This window comes from Chinchilla lanigera, unplaced genomic scaffold, assembly GCF_000276665.1.
Source record: "Chinchilla lanigera isolate Chin_1 unplaced genomic scaffold, ChiLan1.0 scaffold00026, whole genome shotgun sequence".
Lineage (NCBI taxonomy): Eukaryota > Metazoa > Chordata > Mammalia > Rodentia > Chinchillidae > Chinchilla > Chinchilla lanigera.
The window spans coordinates 25,441,417-25,467,360 of NW_004955427.1; the positions used below are offsets into that span (position 1 = coordinate 25,441,417).

General features: G+C 47.3%; 1 protein-coding gene across 2 annotated transcripts in view; it reads right to left on the reverse strand.

The window, feature by feature from the left end:
- Nucleotides 1-25,944, reverse strand: part of Acvr2b (activin A receptor, type IIB) — a gene marked incomplete at its 5' end in the record, with an annotated part of 28,709 nt that extends 2,765 nt beyond the window's left edge. The window contains 7 exon segments of one of the 2 annotated variants that reach the window (XM_005386591.2): nt 826-974; nt 1,203-1,346; nt 1,903-2,046; nt 2,134-2,261; nt 2,419-2,528; nt 2,873-3,080; nt 25,818-25,944. In XM_005386591.2, the coding sequence (XP_005386648.1) occupies nt 826-974; nt 1,203-1,346; nt 1,903-2,046; nt 2,134-2,261; nt 2,419-2,528; nt 2,873-3,080; nt 25,818-25,869 (935 nt within the window). 2 annotated transcript variants of the gene reach the window in all.

A 25,944-nucleotide genomic window follows, 5' to 3' on the forward strand; every position in this document is an offset into this window, starting at 1 on the left:
TAGTCACTCAACATCTCTGCAATACTGTTCCTTTACCAGTAGGATGGCACTAAGAAAGACAAGTTTCTCCCTCACAAAGCAGTAATGAGGATTAGATGAGTTGGTATTTCTCAAAGCATTTAGTGTATGGCGAACATTCAGTGAAGCACAATGGTGGTAAGTTAACACAAGAATTGTTTCTGTTTGATGGTACCAGGGATTGAACCCAGGACCTTTGTACTGAGCTTCATTGCCAGGCCCAGTTTTACTTTTATTTTAAAACAGGACCTCACTAAGTTGTAAGTTGCCCAGAATGAGCTCAAACTTGCAATTCTCCTGCCTTGGCCGCCCAGAGCAGAGTGCTGGGAATGCAAGCATAAAACACCACATCTAGCTAACACAGGGGTTTTCTAAGTGTGCTTCAAGGACCAGAACGTCCCTGGGACTGTTTCAGGAGATTGTTATTTATTAATATTAATTATTTTTGTACTTTGCCACTTGCCTTTCCTAATAAACTCACCTTTCAGGATTATAGAGAAGACTTTCCCAGGGGCTACATGACAGATGATGTCCTCTCTGACGGGTAACAGAACGTGGGTGTTCTACACCAGCAAAGACCAACAAACTGACCTACATATGCAAAACCTCATTTTAACAGTCAAAGAGTCCTAACCAAAAACGTTTGAGACTGCTGAGCCAACTCTCCACAGTAATGAAGTCAGTACCTTCTCACATCGCCATTAGAGGGCACCAGAAGGCAGCTTGGGAGGCCATACCATTCCCACAACACAGGTGAAGGCCAGGTTTTGTGCCCAGTTGCTCTGCCACACCTGCTAACCCACATACCTGTGGGCAATAGACGGCTTGTGGCCCTCGCCACGGCACCAGGGCACATCCTCATGCAGGTACGAGAGTCCTCGTGACATCGTTTCTGCCACGTGACACAGTTCATTCCATGTGATGATGTTCCCCTTGAGGTAATCCGTGAGGGAGCCCTGAGAGAAGGCAGCACAGAAATTGGGCATAGGCTCTGGATATAGAATAGGAGGACCCAGCCCAGCCCAGCCCTGGGAGGAATATATGCTGTATCATGCACACGTAATTAGCCCAGGGTCAGAGGTTCTCACTGTAGAGACCCCTGTGGTAGGGGCTCCCTCATCATGGACACCACCAAGGGGACCTTTCCATCTCATCTTAGAGTCCATTTGATCGACCTCCCCCACCTTGTCATGGAAGGCCGTGATGAGCCACAGCTCCACCTCAAGGTTGGAGCCTCGCTTCTCGGCAGCAATGAACTGCAGCAAGTTCTCATGCTTCATGCCAGGTGTGCTGAAGATCTCTCGTTCACTCTGCCATGACTGCTTGTCCTGAGGTGGGAAGAAGCTCAGCCACAAGGCCCCACAGCGGGACAGAGACCCTCACCCCATCCCTACCCTGGCCTGCCAGCTTCAGCATCCATAAGGGGATAGGAAGCAGCACAGGGCTGGGCTCAGGAGCATCAGCCCAACAGCAATCCAGAGATCACTTTAGCATAATCACAGCACCATGATCCACAAATGGAACCACTGGGTCCCAAGGAGAGGAAGTAAGTTACCTAGTGTCACCCAACAAGTAAAAGGCACAGCCAGGCCGGGCTTTGCTAAGTGTTCTAGGCAACTGCTTGCAGCGGTCTGTGCCCACCACATCACATTGTCAAGATCAAAAGCCTGGAAACCAAAGTAGATCAAGGTTGGGCAAAACCCTACTTTAGTCCTACAAAGGAAATTTACTGCTGCACACAATCCTCAGACCAGCCAAGGGTGATGTAAGTGACCATTCCTACCTACTGAGGCCACTTCCCTGTCACCCCACTGTGCATCCAGGGCTTGGACAACCCCATTACTGGCCACAGTGAGGCAGGATGATCCGGAGTCCCCTACTCACCTGGAGTGGAAAGATCTTGACAGCCACAAAGTCATTCATGAGCTGAGCCTTCCAGACACAGCCAAAACGCCCCCGAGCCTTGATCTCCAATAGCTGCAGTGGCTTCAGGCCCACCAGAGGGGATGGAGGTGGAGGCCCAGGATCCTGGAAGAGATTAAGGGCTTAATGTGGTCTGACCTCCACTCCCCCACCTCCCCTGCCCTGCCCTGCCCCAAACCTGCACCGTCTCACCTCATGGATGTCCACATGGCCATAGGGGGGCTTGCGATGTCGATACATCCAGAAGGCCAGCAGGATGATGAGGGAGAGGCCCCCAATGGGCAGCAGCGAGTAGGCCAGCACCGTGAGCAGGGTAGGGGCTGTCGGGGGTGGCTCGTACGTGACTGGGGGACACATGGAGCCCTGCATCACACAGCCCGCCCACAACCACACCTCCACAAGACCCTGCAGCCACTCTAGGCTAAAGAGAGGCCCCCATCTGCTGGGTCAGGACCCCTCTTCCCACTGGCCCCTCACCTTCTGGGCCCCCCGCTTCCGGCAGGTGGGTGAAGCGCTCGTTGCAGAAGTTGCCTTCACAGCAGCAGAAATACACCTGGGGGTTCTCCTCGGTGGCCACACACTCCTGCCTGAAGGCAGAGTTTTCCTTACACCCCTTCCGGCAGGGCAGTGCGAGACTCTCCCAGGCCTGTGCAAACTCCTCCCCACAGACAGTACGTCATGGGTAACTTCGGTGGGATGGTGTGACACACCCCCTAAAGTATGACCCAAAGCTAAGGAGTGACAGCCAGGGGTTAACATGCACCAACAACCTCCACAGAGCTAAGACTGTGCAAGTGTCTTGTGGAAGGGCCGGGACACAGCGCCACCTCACAAGTCCCTTTTTCACTCAGACATCCCGAGACCCGCAGAGCCCAGCAGGTGGCGCAAGCACAGGCAGGCTTTGGCAGAAGAAGGGGTGCTTAGGCAGTACCTGTCGTAGCAGTTGAAATCGTCCAGCCAGCAGCCCTTCTTGACAAGCTCAATGGTGCCTGAGCTGTTGCGCCAGGAGGCGTAGCAGTGCAGCCGCTTGTCCTGCTCGCCCTCACAGCGTTCCAGGCCACTCTGGTTGGTGCGCTCCAGCTCCCAGTTGGCGTTGTAGTAGATGCACTCCCGTGTCTCAGCCTCCCCACGCCCAGAACCTGTGCCCCCAGAGAGGTAAGAAAGGCTGAGTATGTCCCAAGGGCTGCTGCCCCAAACCACTGCAACTAGACACAGATATCAGACCACCTCAAAGGACAGGGTGAGACTCTCTCTTCTCAAGGATAGACTCCATGCCTTATCACCTCCAGCTTACTACTGTACATGCATTTGTGCCAGGTCCCAGCTCCTTATTCCCACTGCAGCAGCCCTGGACCTAAGAAAGGGCACCTAATGCTACAGAAATATGGATTCCACACTTAGAGGCAGGTGCACAAAAAGGAACTCCAACCCTGCCTGAGGTTTGGGAGGGGCATTCCTTGCATTAGTAAAATAATGAAGGAACCTCAAAACTTCAGTGCACTTCAAAATCACTGTAAATATATGGGTGTGGTAGGGTGACAGTGTTTATTAAAAATACATCTCCCCAGGCATAGCCCAGACAGACCTATCCAATGGGAATATGGGAAGGGAGGTAGGATTTCCATTTTTTTTTTAAATGTAGTTCAGGCTGGCCTTGAACTTACTACAAAGCCCAGGCTGGCCTCGAACACGCAGCAATCCTCCTGCCTCAGCCTTCTAAGTGCTAGGATTACAGGCATGAGCCACCAAGCCTGACAGGATCTCCACTTTTAACTACTGGTGCAGATCTGAGGGGCTATATCTGGAGGAACTACAAGGAGAGATGGCTCCCTGCTGCTCCAGTCTCTGCCTGGCCTCTGCACACCAATTCTTCCCAGGAAGACTTGTGTGCCACTGTATGCCCTGGTGTGCCCTCCACAACTTCCTGCCCAGACCGCCTGGGAAGCAAGGCCCCTCCAATGTCCTTTCTGCACCCAACAATGGTGCCTGGTGCTGCACATGTCTACAGATGCACATGATAAGGCTCCCAGAGCGGAGAGCTGGCTGCAGGCCAAGCTCCAATTACAGATCAACCTCCCAGCTGGGCTTCCCCTGACACCCTCAGCACATCCCATTCACTCCTGAGTCCCACTCTACCCCTGCAGAAGTGCCATCTGGTAGTTGAAAACTCCAACCTCCAACTACCTGTTCAAATGCTTTCCTTCAAACACGGCCTTAAACATGCACAAATTCTATCTTCCTCACCCTCCCTCTAAAATAACTCCTAGTCCCAGCCCCATACCTGCCCCCGACTGGCCCCAAGAATCCTACAATCCTGGGATGGGAGAGCACACAGATGCCCAAAGAAGTTCCGTCTGGGCGTGCTGTGCCATAGCCCCTTCACGGGACACACACAGCACACTGTCACAACTGCACAGAAACATCCCATCGGAATGACTGCCAGCCTCTCCGCACTTCTCAAGCCTCCTGTGAGCCAGTGACCAGGAACCACCCATGGCTGCCCCCTCACAACTACACCCACCTCAGGATAGAGGATTCAGTCAACCCCCAAATCTTAGCAAACATGCCAGCAACTCTACTTCACCATCAGACGCTGACCAGGGCCCAAGACCAGGTTGGCAAGCACAGTGCCCACAGACCTCTGCCTACCTGCACCAACACCTGTTACTGAGCTACGCAAAGCACACAGTCCAGAGAGTGCATGGCCTCCTTTCCAACCTGAGGCCCCACTGTACCCACAGCAGTACTTCTACTGGGGGAACTTGAGCCTTGTGAGGCCAGCCCCCAAGCTGGCTGCAGAGGGGAGGGATGAACATTCCTCCACCTTCTCACCTGCAGCCACACCCCAGCACCAGAGCCTTGAATGCATCTGGCTTCTGGACTTAGCACCCATTACACCTCTGGCTGCAAACACTTCCCACTTTCTCCCTAGGATTTTAACTCTGCTCTCTCTCCCAAAGCCAGGCAAACTCTCTAATTTATTGGCCCCGTGTTTCCTCTATCACCTGACTTCCCACCTTGGCTAATTGCTTGTTGATGTTTAAAGGAATATTTCACACATTAAAAAGTATGTGAATCACATTACCAAAAATAAGCCCACAAGAATAAATAACACTATTAACATAATGAACACTTGTGTAAGAAATAAAGCATTACAAATGTGTTCAATAATTGTATTCGAATTCTGGGCTTTCCCCACAAGACTGGCAAGTTGATGAAAGCAGGACCTTTGACCATAAGTGTCAGAACCAGATCCAGACACATACAAGTTGTCACAAAGTGTAGATAGGTGTGCTGGTTAAAGCAAGATTTCAAAAGGAGATGAGAACACGTTTTGTTTTGAGGCTCTAACCTAGAGCCTCACGCATGCTAGGCAAGTGCTTTAACACTGACCTACACTCATAGTCCAGGAGTGTTACATCTCCCTTCAGACAACAGGCAGCAAGTCCCCTGTGCAAGGTTAGAACTCCACCAAGAAACAGAACAGGTCAGAGCTGGCACAGCTCCTCTTTCCAGACCACTGTCAGACCCAGACCCATTTGGCCACTAATATGGATAGAACCCAAATGGAGAGAACTAGGAGCTTCAAATCTCGAAGTTCTACATAGGACCCAAAGGTTCAGGATGTTACCTGAACCTCATCTGACCAGATCCTGCTAGGCAACCCAGCAAAACAACAGTGTTGAGCTAGCCAGACCTCAAATTCTGCCCTGTGTGCCCCTGGGCAAGTTACCTAATCACTGCGACAGCACCTACCTCTTTGGGTTGTTGGGAAAACTTAAATGAGTTAATGCATTTCAAAAGTGGTCTGAACATGCCTGGCACATTAGCCATTTTATCAAAGCCAATTCCCTGCTGCCCAATGTAATTCCTAGAGTCCATTAAGTCATCTCATGCCTCAGAGAGCTCTGTGTTCAGAGTGAGGTGATATTTCATGCCTCTCCCACACCATACCAAGGTTCTGCTACCTACCAGGTGGAGACCCAGGGGCCTCCCTCTTTCCTTCTCTCCTCCCTGGCTCTGTTTTCTCACACACTTAGCGATTTACAGCCTCCGGCAAGACTCCTACACCAAAGCCACCTTCACCTTATAGTAAATGAAGGCCTCCTGCCCACACCCACTCCCACAGAATCCCAGCACTCTGGCATAAGAGGCGCCTTCCACCTCAGCCAACCTGCCCATCCTGGCTGCTTCTGAGATGAAGGGCTGGCTTCATAGCACTGAGGGAAGCATGCACCCTCAGACACCAGGGTAAGGAGGTAAGGAGCCTGCCATCCCTAAGCCACAGCCAACTCAACCACTGATCACAAAGGATCCAGGTAGATAAGGAGAAAAGTCCCCAAGAGGCAGTCCCCGTGCTCTTAGTGATCCTTCCATACAGGCAGGACAGAGAAAGATCTCTCCCTTAAATACACATGCACATGCGCACGCACGCACACACAGAAGCAGCTCAGTACAGTAGGCCTGGATAATCTCACCAGGGTCTTGCCTGTGAGGGGTTCAAAGTGCAACACGGAGGGGGTCAGAGTCTGAGAAATGGCGAAGCGGGGATGATTCAGAGCTGGAGTGACCACGCCTCGCCTGGGATTCTCCAAGCTCTAGGCTTGCGGCATCTCCAGTCTACTTAATGTCTCCCAGAGGATCTGTGGACCACAGCACCAGCATGCCATTGCACTCTTGGCTTCTGGAGACCCCTCTGCAGCCAACCCTCATAAGGAACAGATAGGTGCTTAGTCCCACCCATGTGGGCCCTGTAGCTGGACAGAAAGTGCCGCTCCTCTACATCTTCCTCAGGTCCTCTCCTGTTGGTACAGCCAGACAAGTCCTCCCAAAAGCCTCCATGCACAAGAGAAGGCTGCGTGGACCCTCAAAAAGGGATCCTGAGTTTGCTGGGCACCTCCTGCCCCAGCAGCTCCCTCTAAAAAGGTCAAAGAGGGTCAAAACCTGAAGGTCAGGACTTCAGGAAAGCACATCACGGACTCACATGGCAGTGTCTCTACCACTTCTCCAGGACCAGAATCAGGGCAGCTGAGGTGGAAGGGCCATGGGGCCTAACAGTAAAGGAGAGGCCAAGCACAAAAAAGACAGGCACACGCACATGCACAAGCAGCACAGAGTGGCACGTTGTGACTTAGAACCTTTCACGTAAGAAAAATGAACCTGCTTTTTCACATTCATTCATACGTTAGACATCTGGATAAATATCCATTCAACATTTGCACAGCTCACACTACATCCCAGGCACAACACTAAGCATATTTCAAGCAACATTTAATTGTCTCCACAACACTGTGTGGGTCATCATGGGAAAACTGAGACACAAGAGATTGAGTAACTCACCTAAGTCACTTACTAAGCAGTGAAACAAAGTGCGTGTTTTTCACATACTGCTCCCTCTCTGTAGCTATGAAATACAAATACTTGCTGAGGCAAGTAACAGTCCATTACATGACCTCAGCATAACTTTATTCACTCTTCTGTTGGATTTATGTTTCTTGATGCAAGCAAGGCCATTCTTTTCTTTACATATTTCCTTGGGTTCATGGGGGGCACTTCTCTGTGGTACAGCATATTTCAAACAAGCCAGAAACAGTGGATCACAGGGTCCTCCACAGTGGACACCCAGTTTATGTTCCCAACAGCCTCACTAACCCACATCCTCATCCACACTGAATTCTGGTCATTCTAGCCCACCATCAATTCTGGTGGACTATGGGAAGCGCCTCTTTATATCCCTCCTCATTTTTCCCACCAGGTAGCTTTTCTTTCAGTTTCAGAAGTCATCATACATTCTTGGTAATAAAATTTTTCTTTGATATAGAAACCCTTCTCATTTATAATGTTCTTTGTCAAAAAGTCTCTCTGATGCTAATACAGCCAGTTTCTTATGGTTAATATTTTCCCAATTCCTAATTTACCTTCTCCCATCTTTATTTTCAATTTTCCTGCCTTTGCTTTTATTTCTCTAATGCTGACTCTAATGCTGTCTTTGACCTAGTGTTGTTCCCATCACATTTATGATTACTGGGTAGATTTAATTTGTTTTTCTCTACAGTACCTCCATTTGGATATGTGCATATATGTGTGTGTACGTGTGTGCATGTGTGTAGACACTAGGAATTAACCAAGGGCTTCATGCATGCTAACCAAGTGCTCCACCAGTGAAGTATATGAATTATCTTTGGCAGTTTCTCTTTTTTAATAATGCTTCAAGCATGCTAGGAAGGTGCTCTACCACTGAGCTGTACTCTGAGCTCTTAAATTTGGTCTGAAGTCATTCATTTCATTTCTACTCTACTATAAGCTAGCCTTTACACTTTAACATGTACACTAAGGCTTTTAGCCTGAAGTTCACCCATCTCTACTATCTCTCACAGGAACTTCATTGTTTTAACTCTATCTCCTTTCAACTTACACTTCATTTAACACAATACTTCTGTTCAGTGTTTAATGTAATTGGTGTTCTTATCTACCTCCTAAAAAGTTGATACTTGTGTTTTATACAGTATCTCAGAGCATTTTTTGCTACTATACAAAATCCCTGGGTACTTTACAAAGAAGAGAGGTTATTTCATATAGTTCTACAGTCACAGGAGCCCAAGGGTGAGAGCTCCACATCTGATCAGAGCTCTCTTGCTGCGTGGTCCTGTGGGGGAAGGTGTTGAGGCAAGAGGCAGGACAGAGGCCGAATCCACCCTTTCAGCAGGAACCCACTGGGAGTAAACCATATCACTCCCCTCCTAAGGCAGAGCTCTCACGACCTAATCCCTCACCTCTTAAAGAATCTGCCTCTGGATAGCACTGCACTGGGCATTCCGTTTCCAGAGCACAAACTTCAGGGGACACACTCACACCACAGCACTGTCAGTCAGTGTTACTACAACACACGCATACATTCACCAGTTTGTCAGCTCACCCACCCCTCCCTGCATCTCTGGGGCTATTCTCCCTACTGAAAACATCTTCCTTCAGAAAACACCTGTTGGTAAAGGAGTTTTTCTTTGCTTTTCTGAAAATGTGGTTTAGCCTTTCTTCCTGAATGAAAGTTCAGATGAACGTAAAACTTTACTTTCAAGTTATTTTGTCTCAGCATTTTAAAATATTAACCCTGATTACTTCTAATTTCCACTATCACCGCTGAAAAGACTGTTACAGTTTAACTGCACAAGTACCCTGTCTTTTCCCTCTGGTTTTTTTTGGTTCTTCTATGTGCAGTTTCACTGTAAGGTATATGTCTAGGTGTATATTTAAATTTACTTATACTGATTGGGGTCTACAATGCTTTTAGAGTTTGAGGAGTCATGTCATTTATCAATTTTGAGACATTCTTAGCTTTTTAAGTTTAAGTATTGAATCTCCCTATTGTATGATTCTGAAATTTGCACCACCACCAATAGGAGATCTCATTACGTCCAGTCTCTTAACTGCCTGCACTACAGCTTGAATGTGTCCCTCTAAGTTCACACATTAGAAACTTAACCCCTAAAACCACACCTGGGAAGGAGGACCTATAAAAGGTGACTAGGTCAGGAGGGTTTCATCCTCAGGCACAGGCTCAGGTCACCATCACACAGCAGGTTAGTCATCATGGGAGTGGGTTGTAAAAGGCCCCACTCTCTCTTTCTCTCTATGTGATCCCTCCTACCATGTTAAGAAACAGCACCAGCACCCTGGCCAAATGTGGGTGTCATCCTCCTGAACTGCCCAGCCTCTACAACTGTGGAGAGACCAAATACACTTCTGTTGTTTAGAAATTGCTCAGTCCGTAGTATTCTGTGATAGCAGCAGAAAATAGCCTAAGACAATCCTACTTTCATAGTTTTAAATTCTGTATCTCAGAATCATTTTAGGTTAAGAACTATATTCAAATCTATGAATTTTTTTTCACTGTGTATAATCTATTGTGTGGCTCTTCTAGTTAATTTATGAACTCAACTGTTCTATTTTTCTTTTTCTACAAATTCCATCTTTAAAAAAGTTCTAGTTCAGTGATAGAGGGCTTACCTGGCATGCAAAGACCCTGGGTTCAATGCCTAGCACCTGGTCAACTTTGGTATTTCTTTTTGTGTTTTTGTTTTTGTTTTGTTTTTTGATACACAGTCTCACTATGTAGCTCAAGCTATCCATTAACTCACCATGTGGCCCAGGCTGGCCTGAAACACAGTCAACCCTCCTGCCTCAGCCTCCCCCAAGTGCTGGGATTACAGGCATGTACCACTATACCCAGTCCAAGTTTCTATTTCTGTTCTCTGTCATTATTTCCAAATCTCTCTTGTAATTCCATAATTTAAATTCTTGAAAATCTATTTCTGAAATTTCTTATTTCTGATGATTTCCCCTCATGGTATATTGCTTTATCACATATTTTTCAATTTTTAGATATTGCGCTTAGTTCAAAAGGCCTTCTCTGTGGGAATACTGGGAGATGAGGGGGTAACCTTCCAGAGACTATATTTTTTGTTTCTGCCAAACTTTCTAGGACGTTGGAATCACTTTAATCTGGAATCACTTTAATTTCTCAATTTATAGTTTCCCAGAGAACATGACGATGCAAACATCAACTCCATGATCATATGCAAACAGGGCTATCATAAATTCTTAGCAGAGGGCTGGGGATGTAGCTCAGAGGTAAAGCGCTTGCCTAGCACACACAAGACCCTGCCTCAGTTTAATTCCTAGCAAAAAAAACTAAACAAAACAAACATATATCCTTTCAGAGGAAGCTATTCTTATCTAGCCCTTTCCCCTATCAACCTATGCCAAGACAATATCATTCAGTCTCTGTCAGCAAAAGAATGTTTCTTGTAATCTGAACTTTCACTGTTGGTATAAAGCCACGGGTGTCTTAGAATGTGAGGGCCTCAGTCCACAGCTTATGTCCTGACTTTCACAGTTACTAAACCCCTATCTCTAAATTATGGAAATGGCCAAAGACTGTAGAGAATCAGCAGTTTCAAACAGTGGAGACACACAACTTTAGTTTCCGTACCTCCTTACTTTACTTTCTTACTCATGCAGCTATCTAGATGGATTTTAAAAGGTTGTTTCTTATACTTTTTCTTGCATGCTTATGTTTTCTAGAAAGCTTTCTTAGGTGATTTGTTCACTATAAGGCTAGAAATGAAACCCCAGGAGTACTTTCCAAGGTGGCAGGAGGAGTTCATCTGCCTTTAGAATCCCTCTTAGAAACAAGGAACCAAAAGCCAGGTTACAGGGGCTGGGGATTTAGCTCAGCGGCAAAGCGCCTGCCTGGCAAGCGCAAGGTCGTGAGTTCAGTTCCCGGTACCGGAGAAAAACCAAAAAAAAAAAAAACAAACAAAAGCCAGGTTACCTCAAGTTGTTTCAAACTGGACTTCATAAGCAAGTCCCCAGCACCATCTTCCCATACAACAAGCTGTGACCCAGAGGCATCCTCAGGAACATGTGTCTTTCTCCTGGCCCTGTTATTCCTGAAGAATACTGGAGAGATCACTTCCAGCTGAAGGCCAAAGCTCAAACATTAAAACTACTTCTTGCCTTCTGTAATCCCACTAAAACCACAGCAAAGTTTTCTAAGCATAAACCCATCAAGACAAAGAGAACAGGAAAGCACTATAGAAATGAAATTTCAAAGCTAGAGAGCAGATACACAAGTGGTGGTTGACCAAGCAGATTCCTAAGTTAGCTATGGAAAAAGTTGAGAGGCAACATGACTTCCACCACAGAACCTGCTAACACTCAGGAATTTGTGGCACCAAATGTTTCTGAAAGAATATAAGAATGAGTCCAAAGCAGATGTAGCTGGTAAGGAGCAGTCAGACCTCAGACGGTACCACCGCCACTGCCTGGAGGCCACTCTGCCCCAAGCCATCAGAGACATGTTCATTTCCTAAGGTGGTAACACAGAGAACCTGGGAGACACAGGCACAGGCCCTGAACAGAACATATCAAACAAAGACCTTCCTAGTTCTCTTCTGCACTGGGGCTCCCAGGGTGTCAGCACCCAGCTTGCACTCTCCGGATGAAACGCACAAGATATTCCTCGGGTGAATTTGATCGGTTCCAAAAACAGCCCAACCAGATCTCCCTACTGTCAACCAGCTCACAGCTTTCACTGAGCATTTAGGTCCACTCTTAAAGATGAACAGCTCTAGAAAAGCCACTTAATAAATAGCAAAGGTAAGAACAGATAGCAAAAATATGGAGAAAACAGAAATTGTGCAACAAGAAAACATCAAGAATTCTATTATTATTCTCAGACAGAAAGCATAATCTACCCATGAAAAAGAAATAAAATGGCACTGTTAAACCACCAGAGAACAAAAGAGCTCTGTGGAGTTTTACATCTTACAAATCTCTCTACCTCTATCTCTCTATCTACATGATGGCAGAAGTGAAAAGTCAACAGAAAGGTTACTCTCATCCTTGAATAAAACTAATGAAATCTCACCTAAAAAGTAAAGCAAATTTACAGAGATTTGGAAAATATCCAAGAAAAGACAAGAAATTTTGAGGCCCAGTCCAGGAAGTCCAAAACTGAGTAAAAATGTAAAGAAAATGGAATAGAAGAAATCAAAGACCCGCAAAGTAGATAAAAACAGGACCCTGTGAAACAGCACAACAGTGGGGACCAGAAAAGATTCTATTATAGCTATCTCACAAGACAAAAATGTCCCCTATAGAAGAGCAGGAATCTGAATGGACATCCACCAGCCAGTGTTCGTGAGCTAGAAGACAATGGGGCAAGGCCCCACAACTTAGAAAGGAAAGGATTTCCTTACAAGCCCCTAGCCAGTTAATTATCCACAAATTGCAGAGAGAAGAGAAAAGCAACAGTACAAAAATCTACCTCCTATTTTATTTACCCTTTCTCAAAATGTTCTGGAGAGCGTGCATCACCAAAATGAGAGAAGAAACAAACTGGGAAACAGAAGAAACAACAGTTCAGTCCAGCAGGGCATAATGGCACACATTTTTCATGCCAGCACTCTATGAGGCTGAGGCAAGAGAATCATAAATTCAAACCCAGTCTGGACAGTTTAGTGACTCAGCAAGACACTATTGCTAAATAAAAAAATATAAAAAGGGCTGGGGATGTAGCTCAGTGCAAAGGCCCTGAATTCAATCCCAAGTACATACAAAAAAAATGAACAAAGTAAACCTTAATCAAACACAGGAGGTAAATGATAGGTGTATTTAGGATAGTATGAAGGAAGACACAAGGTAACTGCCAAGCCAAGACGGGAGCCACGGCCTCCATGTACTCTCTGTCTGTAACTCAGGCTGACCCCTGAACTACACACACACAGTGGAACAGACTCTAAGCAACCAAAGAAGCCTCAAGGAACTGAACATTTACTGAACCGGTTGCTAAAACAGAGGAAGTCAGCTAAGATGATTAGCTGCTGAAACAAAAATAAGCAACAGCAGAAACAACAAAATCAGTGCTTTGGAGAGGAATCTAACAGGATCCAGAATCTTGTCCAGAATCTTGTTCCATTTGCAAGATTCAGATAGAGGCCAAGATTATATGAAAAACAGGCATCTGTGTTTTGTATCAAGCAAAAACAATCACTGGAGGCCTAAAGTAACTTGATGGTGGAGTCAGCAAAAACACAGAGAAAAAGATTTTCTAATGAATGCTTGACAGGTTGTACTCGCAAAGAAATAAAATCTGTACTTTAAAAAGCCATTATGAAAACCTAAAACTGAAAAACACATCTGAAACTTAAAAATCACCAAGACAGGTTGAGAGTAGCTGACTGGAAATAAATGTCCCATGCCAATATAAGCTGGAGAGGTTGAAAGTTACACCTCTGTAACAGCAAAACAAGAACAACTGTTCTACCTGATGACTTCCCCCCACCCCCCGAGAGCTCAAGTATTACCTCCCAATATTGAAACAAGTTCTAAAATCTATGAAATATCACTTCAAAGAACACCAAGATGTTCTGGCTTTTATTAGAGAAGCTGCCTGTTTCCCAACTTCTGAGCTGCTGCTTCTTTCTCTTAAATATCGATACAGATAGCCACCTGCATTTCCAAATTTTTTTACTTGGAACATTAACAATAAAGATTAAACATTAAATAATTTTTCTACATCTGAGATAATCATACTTTTCTCTACTGTTAACATGGTGAATTCAACCAATTTTCAATTATTAAATATGCATTCCTGTGATAAAAATCCTTGGTATTAACATTTTTACATGTTGCTGGATTTCAGTAAGGATTTCTGCATCACATATTCCCTTGAGTTATTATCTCACCTATTCTGTGTTCCTTTATCTCTTCTATTGCCTTCTTTTCAACTGGACAATTCTCTTACTATTCCACTTGTCCTTATTTTTAGCTTGAAAGCTATAGCTCTTCCTTTTACTGGTTACTCTAGAGAATACAGCATCACTTCTTGAATGATCGAAATCTAACATTAGGACTAGGGTGTACTTGGTGGTAGAGCTCTTACCTAGCATACACAGGGCCCTCAGTCTGATTCCCAGCACGGGAGCAGTAGGGGAAGCTAACATTAATTGTTAGTTCCACCCCTCTCCCAAGACAAGAAACTTTACAACTTAACTCTGTTTCCATTCTTTCCCACATACACACTGTTGCTGTGTATTTTGTTTCATATGTACTTCTCTTTTCATACAATAGATGCCACCCAAGTATTTACCATTTTCATTCTTCTTCATTCTTCTCTGTATCTCTGGCCTTCTATCTAGATCATTTTCCTTCTAAAAAACACCTTCCTTAGGTGAAGCCATCATTCCTGAAATATAATTTCACTCAAAATAGAATCTCTGTTTGACAGCTATTTCTTTCAACATTTAAAGCTACTGTCTTCCGACTTCCATGGTTTCTGTTGTGAAGTTAGCTGCTGATATAACTGCTACTCTTTAGATTGTAATGCCTTTTTTCTCTAGCTGATTTTAAGATCTTTCTCCATCTTTGGCTACCAGAATTTTGAAGTGATAGATTATCTTACTGCAACAGGACTTCTTGAATCTAAAGCTTGATGTCTTTCACTAGTTTTAGAAAGTTCTCAACTATTATTTCTCCTGCTTTGTTCTTTCCCCTCTACTTCTATGGCTGTGATTTGTGGATCTCAAGACATTCCCATTTCATCCTCTGTGTCTTTTTCTTCCACACTATCCATCTTTTTGTCTCTCTATGGTTGTCTGTATACTTTCTTCTAATCTATCACAGTTCACTAATCCTTCCTTCCTTCCTTTTTCTTTCTGAGACTAGGTTTTGCTATGCAGTTCAGGCTGGCCTTGAATTCATTTTGTACCCCTCGCTGACCTTGAACTCACATCGATCCTCCTGCTTCAGCCTCCCAAGTGCTGGGATTACAGTCACCAGTCGCATACCACCACGACCAGACTTTAATCCCCTCTTTAATTGCACCTAATCTCCTGATAAAAATCATGCACTGGGTTCTTAATTTCTGTTGTACAGATCAATTCTATAACAGGTTTTTCCTTTGGTAACTTATAGTTCTCAGCTCTCTGCTGAAATTCACCTCCCTGACCACAGTAAGCACTGTGATTTTTAAGTATGTACATGATACCTCTGATCAGAAGCTCAACATGGTTTGCTTCAACTGTGATATTTCTGCTGGCTATTTATTTAAAATCATCATCCACAAATTTATTTGCAAAATTATTTGCAGAAATAAAGCTGAGGCCTAGGAAGAGGTAAATCCTCCAGAAAGAATTTGCATGTTTCTAACAGGCAGGAAAGATAGCATTAATCCCAAAATATGTTATCCCAAAATATTTTAACCCAATAACAGGGTTGTTTCTCTGCTTGGGGGTTCCCTTTGTCCCTATAGGGAGTCTCAAACTAAAAGGAGGGGTTAACTATACCCACTCTCCATTTTGTCTTCTTAGCCCCACAGGGCTGTCTATTGCAATGTTCATTCATCTCTCAACTCCCCCTAAGAAATGACTGAAAACCCAAAGTCACCAAAATGGGCCTTTGTTCCTACATAGATCCTGGCCTGGCGAGTCTATCTTCTTAGTTGTACAATGCCTTCAGACCAAGATATTCTCTATTTTGTCCAGTTTTTTTCCAGTTGCCTTCAGAAAGAGGGATTGTCCCTCTTATCAGAACAGAAAGTCTTTACATCTACTTTTTACCCAGCTTCCAGACATTTTTTAGGACCATAATATGCCCAAAGCCAAGGGTACACCTAAACATATGCAGAAGCTGAGCTCACAGAATATACTATATGAGACTGCCTTTGGAAAGTTTTCAATAAGTTTAAACAAGAAAAACAGGAAACCATCTATAAGCCAAGAAGACACCCTCGAAAAATCAACCCTGCCAGCACCTTAACCTTGGACCTCCAGCCCCCAGCACCGTGAGAAAACAAGTTCCTGCTGTTTGAGCCACCTAGTACTCTTTTATGGCAACCTAGGCAGAGTATAAGCAGTGCACATTACCTATACAGTGGGACACACTCAACTAGAAACATTTCCACAAATCTAGTATCATCCAATCCCAGGAGTAGGGTCTGACAAATGGGTTTATACAGGATTTCCAGTACGATAGTACTCAAAGAGCAGAGAGCTTATAGAATCCAGAGACTGGAAAGCAAGTGGGTTTGGAGAACAAGTCATCCCAAATCATCTTCCCCGTTCTTCAGCCAATCATGCTGAAGGGCTGTACAAGGGAACGAGACATATACTTAGCCAGGAACAGGAATTTTCTCCTGCCCCTGTCATGAGAAATACTACCTATACCACTATTACCATCTGTGAAATCAGAATCTCGCCACACCAACACTTTGTCAAATATAATGCACTCTCAGGGCATAGTGGCACACATCTATAATCCCATGTACCTACGAGGCTGAGGCAGGAGGATGGCAAGTTCAAGGCCAGCCTGGGCAACTTAGCAAGACACCGCCACAAAACTTTTTAAAGGTATGGTGGCTCATGCCTGTAATTCTAGCAATCTGGAAGGCTGAGGCAGGAGGACCACAAGTTTGAGCTCAGCCCAGGCAATTTAGTGAGACGTTGTCTCCAGAACGTTTTTTAAAAAAATTTTTAATGAGCTGGGGAAAAATAAGGACTGGGGATACAGCTCTGTGAGAAGGCCCTGGGTTGCATCCATAGTACCACACACAAAATAATAATAACAATAATAATAATAATTATTATTATTATTATTGTTATAGAAAAAATTTTAAAATGAGCTGGGGATATAGCTCAGTACAAAGGTCCTGGGTTCAATTCCTAGTGCTATTTAAAAGGGAAGGGGGTCCTTGAGGCTCTGAGTTCAATCCTAGTACTACCAAGAAAAAAAAAAAGCATCATGTGCCTTGTAATCCAGAGCTCTTCAGCAAGTGCCTTGGCCCCTCTGAGGCAGCATGAAGCATCTAAGTGAGCACACACAGATGCACACGTACATGTCCACTCCAAACCCAAGCCAGTATACTAGTCCTCTGCCACACCCCTGATGAACCAGTAACCAGACTCTCAGAACAGAACCTAGCCTGTTGAGTCCCTCTCAGGCACTAAGCCGAAACCTCTCCTGCCTCTGGGGGACACTTCAACTCTGTAACCAGGCATTTCATTTCAGCAGGAGGTGGGCTGCGGGGTTAGAAGGTTGTCCACAGATTGCCACAGATGGCCAACTCCCCTCTCACCCAGCTTCTGCAACCACTGCCTGCGTGGCTTAAAAAACAAAAACAAAAACAAAAAAACCCCAGCCATTTCTATTAAAATGTTAAATATTCACATTTTACAACCTAGAAATGATTCTTTGTCATCTATTCTTGAGAAACAACCTGCATAAATGGCGTATATCACAAAGCCCACCAACAGGAAGCTTGATAAAATGTAGTCTATATCTAAACTTTGGAATTTTACAGTTATTAGAAAATGGAACTGGTTCGAGCACTCGGGAGGTTGAGGCAGGATTGTGAGTTACAGGCCAGTGAAACGCTGTCTCAAAAAACACCCTTCTCAAAAAAAACAAGATCAAAGTAGATTCATTTTATTAGAAAGGGTGCCCAAACAGACAAGTTTAATGGCATGACATGCAAGAATTAGGTGAAAATCACAGACACTGTGAACAAAAGATGGACACAAAAGTTCATATGTAGGATTACATTCATATAAAATGGAAGAACTAATTTAAATTGCTGTAAGTCAAGAAAGTAGTTACCCTTGGCAGGCGGGGTAGTGATTCGAAGGGAACAACTGAGGGCTTAGAGGCAGAGATGTGGCTCAGAGGTTGAGTTTGTGCTTACTGTGCCTGAGGCCCTGGGTTCAAGCCTCAAGACGGAAAGGTTGGGGGCACTAGTGGGGAAAAAGGCTGGTAAATTTCTGTTTCTTGCTCTAGATTCTAATTATATGGATACATTCAGTTTGTGAAAATTCATGAAGAAGTCACTTACGATAATTATACTATTCTTTTTTTGTTTGTTTTTGGTGTTAGGAATCAAACCTGGGGCCTTACACATGCTAACCATATGTTCTACCACTAAGCCACACATACCCCAGTCATAATTACACTATTCTATATGTATTTTATACCTCAATTAAATGCCTAGGAAAGAGTGATACCATTTGGAGATAAAAAGAGAAAACCAAAAAAACCCCTATTTCTCTAAGTGGTTCCTATAGATACATGACTAAAAATGTATGGAAGAGTATACCCCAACCTTAAAAGGTTTACCTTTGGAGGGGCACTCATGGGAGACAGGTAAAGGAGACTCTTCTCCTATCTATAATGGCTGAATTTCTCCAACTGAATATATGTGTATTACTTGTACAACTAAAAATAATAGAACTTAAAATACGAAGAAAAAAAAAAGTAGGGCCAACGTGAGTTCTGTTCCCCAGCTATACTCCAGGGTGGCTAACAAGGTGATGCTCTGGTGAGGAGAGATCTGGGTGGGAAGTGTTTCAGGGTAGGGGAGACAGCACCATATTCCCTAGCCCCTCCACTCTCACATGGCCCTGCAGATCACACCCTCCGGCAGAGGGGTCACAGCAGGGGCTATCAGGTAGGAAGAAAACCTAGAATTCACCTCTCAAACCCTCTGTCCATCTAGTTTCTAAGCCCCTGGAGCAGTTTGATCTCTATGCCTTCCATGCACACAAAAGCTAAACTTCTCATGAAGCCTAGACCACAGGGCTCCTTTCTAATCCCACTTAAAACTTAGATGACAAGGAAACCCCTCAAAAGTATGTAAAATAAGGGCTTTTTAAACCCTGGTTGCCAGCCCAGGGCTCTGAGAATTCACCTATGCTTTCTGAATCAATGGACTAATCACAGTCATGCTTCACTTGGGGTAAAGGGAGAACAGGGCTGTCAGTGACACTGGACATTACAAAGCATTGCCCTCATACCTGAAAACACAGCGCACCACTGCACAAGCCTTAGGAAAAACACCCTGGCATCAGCACTCCAGAGCCTGCTTCCAAGTCAGCCTCCTGTTTTAATTGGTTCAGGTCTGGGAGGCAAACAGGGATCCCTCCCTCTCCTCAGATGGACAGACAACAGCTGGTCTGGTCACATCCTCCAAAATGTTCAGCCACAAACCCAGAGAAGCAGCCTCTTCAATCGTCCAGCCAAAGGCTTGGGTTTCCAACCAGCCTTCCTTTTCTTTCCCCAGAACTAATTTTAGCCTCCTTGGTTGTCAGAGTGGAACTGAAATAGTCTGCTGAGGAACACCTTCGCAAAAAAGAGCATAAACTTGCCTCACAAAACACCTCAGCTCCAGCCCAGAAACTGGCCAGGGAGCAGCCCCATCACCGAGCACGGTAGGCCCCTCCAGGGAACATTCCCTAGGGAGGAGGTTCACAAATCTGCCCAGTAGGGCAGGCTTCCTTTCCACATCGGCTTTCAGCAATCACGTGTCCATGAATGAAAACACCCAGCTGGAGCTGCCATTCCCCCAGAGGATCTGAAAAAGGCACACGTAGGTGCACAGTGAAACTCGGCTAACCAGGGCGTATCATGGGGCTGGCCAGAGGCAGGAAAGAGGCCATTACTGATCACGGGCCAGGAAGAGATACAGCCGGCCCCAAACAGTCCTAGCCTGCTCCACTGGTTCTTTTCCAGTACCTACCACTCTTAGGCAGAGATATTGCTGACAACCTTCACAAACTGACTCTGAAGAAGGCAGCAGCATCTCTTCACCCAACAACCTACGCCCCAGCGAACAGCCCACCAGGACCACAAGGAACAGGCACCTGTGGGGCTCAGATGGACCTGAGTCCAGCAGAGAATGAAAGACCAAAAGGAAGACCAGGACAAGGGGTAAGTGTCTGCTCTGAAATAAAAAACTGTGGTGGAGTGGGAGGGAAAGGAAAGAAAAAGCATTCTAGTAAGGCAGGAAAGTCTCCTGAGCAAAGAATTCCAAAGAGCTGACACTAGGAAGTCTCAAGCCCAGTGCACACTTCACGCAGTGGTGTGGAGCCTTAGGAAGTGAGGTTCCTAGCAACTTTCTGCCCATCCTAAAGCCCAGTGTGCAAGCCATGTCTCATAACACTCACGGAGAGGAGTCCCGCAGAAATCCTCCCCAGCAGAGCCAGCAGAGGCCAGGGGACTAGAAAACAAATGTGAGGGTAGCCACAGGAGCTGCCAGCCTGTCAAGCCCAATGCACAGGCCTCTACAGAGATGAGCTGTGTCTGCAAAGGCCTCCAGTGCAGGCACCCATCTCAGGCAGTGCTGCCCACCACACCTCCCCAGGTCCAGAGGAGGAAGCCTGGCCCTGCCCTTGGATTCCAATCCAGCCACCGCACCCTCAGAAGGGAGAGACTTGCGCCCGTACCTTTGGGGGGAGGCTGCCCCCCTGCCCTGGTGTCCCCAGCCTGAGAGCTCCAGGCCCACAGCTGCTGTGGCTCCTCAGAGCGCCACACAGCAGGCCCGCTTGGGGGAAAGGGCATGCCTGCGTCCTGCTACAACCCCAGCGCTCCTCTCGGCAGACGGGGTCAGCCTCGGCTCAGCTCGTGGGGTTCCCAGGTGAGGAGAGATGGGTGCCAGGCGGGCGGAGAGGCCTGGGCAACAGGCACTTCCTGACATTCTATGTGTGCTGGAGGGAGAGGCATGAGTGCCAGGCTCAAGGCAATGGGCAGACCGGGTGGGCGGGTGCGGGCAGGCAGGCTGCCCGGCCACCCACAACAGCCGCCTCCCTGAAACCTGAACCACTTCTGGGAAAACTCAAGGACGCCAGCATTCTCCTCAGTGGCAAGCGGTACACCCAAACCATTAATTCTGAACCAAACTCACACAAATGAACAGAGGTTTAGCGACACTCTTGTGGATGTCGAGCGAAATCCAACCTCCAACCCCAAATCTGAGGGAAGAAGATGGATGTGCACTCACAGCCTTTACTCCCATCTTTCTCAACTGTCTGCTTCTTTAAAAGCAAGAGTATATTCTAGACCCCTGGTTCTCAACTTGAGTGTAATTTTGCTCCTACCTCTTCCAGGGACTTTTCACAATGTCTTACAATTATTTTCAGCTGTTACAAGAGAGGAGCTACTGGAATGAGTGGGTAGAAGCCAGGGATGCTGCTAAACATCTACATTGCATAGGACAGCACCACTATCACCATCCTACACCTACACAACAAAGAATCACCAGACCCAGTCAACAGTGGCAAAGGTTGAGCACTATTCCAGAAGGAGGGCCCTACTTCAGGGCTAACCATCCAAAGTCACCTTCAAAAGTACTGTTTCTACCTTTGGGTCCCCAGATTCCTGCCCAAGGGGATAGGTCAGTACCTGGGCAACTAATCACACAACTTGATGCCCTTCAGTTCCCACTTACACTTCTCTGAGCTCCCAGCAGGGGGCTAAATGGACAGGCACTCAAGAAGGTGGCCTTCTAGAAGAGACCAGGGCTAGGATCTGAATAACAGGTAGAACCACAAGTGCAGATGTAAAGGAGAGGACATGCTCAGTGCCAGAACAGGGTTAAGTAGAGGTAGCCAGGTGGGAACATGCCCAATGCACAACCAATTTGCCCCTCAAAACAGCTGTTATGTACGGAACAGCCAGGACTTGAAAAGGAAAGCCCCATCAGTATGGAAAACAGAGATGGTATATATATATATAGCCTGGTGTGGTGGCACATGCCTATAATCCCAACACTCTGGGAGCCGGAGGCAGGAGGACCACAAGTTCAAGCCCAGCTCTGTCAACTTAGTAACCTAGTGACCTGGTTTCAATTTTAAAAAGAAACTAAAGTGGCTGGGGTGTTCCTCTGCATAAGTGTCCTACATTCAATCCCCCAGCAGGATCACAAAAAAAAGTACGCACACAAACATATAGATACTGATTTATATTTCTTGGGGAAAGATAGTAGCTTTCTTTAGACTACAGAGGGGCCTGTGACATAAAGGTCCACAGGTTAAAATGGGGGCTCTTCACTGATCTCCTGCAGAGTGTTCCTTAGGTGACATTTCAGGGCAGATATAGGAGTTCTAGGGGAGTGTTAAGCCCCCAAAAGACCCAGAGAGTGTATACTACAGAAGCCCACACAGGGTACCTCAGGGTTCTAGATCTCACAATTTTACCTAGCCAGGAATAGAGAAGACAAGTGAATGTCTTACATTTTGGAAGGGCCTCTAAGAGCTACAGTGGGTGCATACTCCTCCCAAAGAGCAACCCAGTCTGCAAGACAGCCTTGAGTGCCCGGTAGGCAGAAGGGCAGGTAATAGAGGATACCCTCCCTGCCTGGGGAAGGGTACTCATGGTCCATGGCTCTGTAGTCCATGTCCTTGGCAACTAGCACTACACTGTACCAGAAAGTGGAAAGTCACAACACCCTTCCTGTCTGGGGAAATGGACAAGAGACATCTTTGTGTCAGAAAGTGGTCAGCCTATGAGTGGAGATCAGGACAGTCAGTCAGGACTTGATAGGATCCGCCCCAGCCAAAGGCTCCTAACATTCCAAGTGGGACATCCCTCCACCCTGCCTCACAGGCCCTCCAATCTGACGTCTAAGTAAGAGAAAGCTGTCAGGGGATCTTGCAGGTTACAGAGTATGTGGGATGTCCACTGAAATGCAAAGCCAAGGACATTGGTCCACACAGATCACAAAAGACTGCAGAACTGACCAGCCACTGATTTACAGCATAAATGCCTTCTGGGCCTATGCTGTCCATTATGGAAGACACTAGCCAACTACGATCAGAGTAATTGAAATGCAACACGTAGGAAATGAAGTGTTCTATAAGTGTAAATACAAGATTTTGAAGAGACAAAAACTGTCAAATGTCTCATTAACTGTTTTAATAGTAAATACATGTCAAAATGAAACAAAATTGACTGTCAAAATTAATCCCGCCTCGTTATGAAAAAGGCTGTTTTTGTCCTCCCCAATATCATAGGTGAAAGCCCTAAACCACAACATAGTAGTATTTAGAAATGGGGCTCTCGGGAGGTAATCAGAGTTGTTCGCTCAAGAGAGTGAGGCCCTTGTGATGAGATTAGTGCCCATATAAAAAAAGAGGACGAGTGCTCCCTCCACCTGTCGGTCCTAAGAAGAAGCAACAGTCTGGAAACAAGGATGAGAATCCTGACCATGCCACGGAATTCTGGCCTCCAGAACCATGAGAAAATACAGTACTGCTGTTAAAGCCTCCCAAGTCTGATAATTTGTTAAGGAAGCCACAGCAGATTAAAATACAGCTATTCCTGCCAGGTGTGGCAGTGCAGGCCTATAATTCCGGTGCTTGGGAGGCTGGGGCAGGAGGACTGCCATTGAGTTCAACAGCAGCCTGGGCTACACAGTAAGTACAAGGCCAGCCTGAACTACATACCAAGACCCTGTCTCAAAAAAAATAAATAAATAAAATAAAATAAAATACAGCTATTCCTTTTATCAACATAGCTACTATAAAATTTTAACTTACATGTACTACATATGGCTGATTCTATGTTTTTGTTGTATAGCCTTATTCTACATCTTCCTTCTACCAAGACACTGTATGCTGCAGGGGGTGGGAATAAGGTAACCAGCAAACCAGGAGGATGAAGGAAAACCCACTGTAAAGCCAAAGGACAGGAAGGCCAGCTCTGCCCAGCCTGGATCCAGGGCAGATCTTCCCGTAGTTCTTCTCCGGACAGGGCAGCAGCCAGCCACAGCAGTGGCTGGGGTGGCCACAAGAAAAATCCACTGACTCCACTTCCTCCCAGGGCAGGAGCACAGGTCTGGGAGTCTGACTTCAGCTGTCCCCTAACCAGATACCTACTCTGTTCAGCTCTGCCCAAGGGGTGAAGAGGCAAAAAACATGGCCCCTGGGCTCTAATTCACCCTGCTTATACTTAATGAGGGAGGTGAGACCCGGAACTAGACTGCAACCGGTTGGGGGAAGGAAGGGGTCCCACATCCCACATCTGAGGCCTGTTCAGTCCTGAGAAGGCTCCCCACAGGACTTAAGGGTCCAGACTGATCCAGAATTAGGAGCCCAGATGGCCCAGAGGCAGCCAGACGGGCTACTGCCTGGCTTTGGGGCAGCCTACAACTTGCCTTTCTTCAAGTCCTCCTTTCCGTTGGAGGAAAGCGTCTCTCTAAAGCAGCACGTAAAAAGCAGGAGATCAGAAAGGATCAAGATACTCAACCCGAACACAACTTTGTCTCCACACCCAGGAAGTGGCTCCAAGATAGCCACAACGTCCCTTCCCACAGGGTGTCCAGGTGCCAAAGTTGTCCCTGCCCTGGTGCCCGCACTCGGGCTCTAGCTTTCCAGTCCCGAGCGAGAAGCTTCTGGCTCTCAGTGTTAAACGACGAGTCTCATCGAATCTCATCAACCGGCCCAAGAAGGGAGCCGAGAGAGGGTGGGGACGCAGCGGACATCCCCGGTCCCCACCCCAGCAACAGCTTGAGGATCCCTGCCTCTCACGGGTTTCCCGGACTCCGCGCTGCCGCCACCTCGGGCTGCAGGGGACCCGCACTGCATGTGTAATGGGGGCTGGGAACAAAGACGCACTGGACCCAGCGCCTCGCCGCCGGGCACCAACCGCCCCCGCTGCCCCGAACTTCTCGCCGGAGCTTCGAGGCGGCGCTCCCCCAGTTTCTCAGGACTACCCCAGCCAGTCTCAGCGCGCCCACCCGGCTTGGCACGCCCCAGCCCACTAGGAGGAAATAGGTGCTTCAGGTTGAGAGGGAAAGGCGCTTTCCCTGCGCAACTCCGTGACCATCCACCTGCAAGTATCCATCTCCGCAACCCGATGGGTGCAAGCGCTGCGATCCACACGCCCGCGGCTGCCGGAGCGCGAAGGCGGGTCACCCACGCCGGCCACGTGCCTCTGGGAGGCCGGGAGCACGGAGACCTGTTGGTTTTCCTTCTTAGCCCGTTCCCCTCCCAGCTGCCCAAAACAAAGCTGCCCCGAAAGATGAACGCACTCTGCATCTGGGGCCCACAGCAAGGAAAGGAGGCGCAGGTGGAAGCCTGCGCCAAAGCCAGCGGTGCACCAAGCGCGGGGCAGCCTGGCGGGATGAGGCAGGGGATCCTGCTGGTTGTGTGAAGCCGCCCCTTAGCGTCGCAACACCTCGTAGAGAGGCGCGCAGCCCTCCCCCGGCCACAGCTGCACCAGTCCCGCCGCCCCCCACTACATCTGCCCGCCTCGCTTGGCTGCCTTCCCCGCGCTCGGCTTCTCCTCACTCTCTCTCCCGGTTCCACGCATCTGCGCAGCCCGAACCCCGACCCCGACGCTCTGGATCCCGGCCCTCATCGCGGGGCCCTCGGCAAACCAGAACCCCGCAGACGCCAACGAGGACGAGCTCTGTCCCGGAGACCCGCGCGCGCCCCCGCTCCCGCCCGGGAGGTGCGAGCTGGGCAGGTGGCGCGGCGACGAGGCCGCGGGCCCGCCCTTTGTTGGTAAACACCGCGCGACACCCTCCCCACGCCGCGCCCGGTCCTCACCCGTGCACAGCGATCCCCAGAGGAGGGCGAGGGCCGCCCAGGGCGCCGTCATGTTCCGCGGCGCCGCCCCGCGGACACCGGAGCCCTAGGGCAGGGCCGCGCGGCGCTCGGGGAGCGCAGGGCCCGG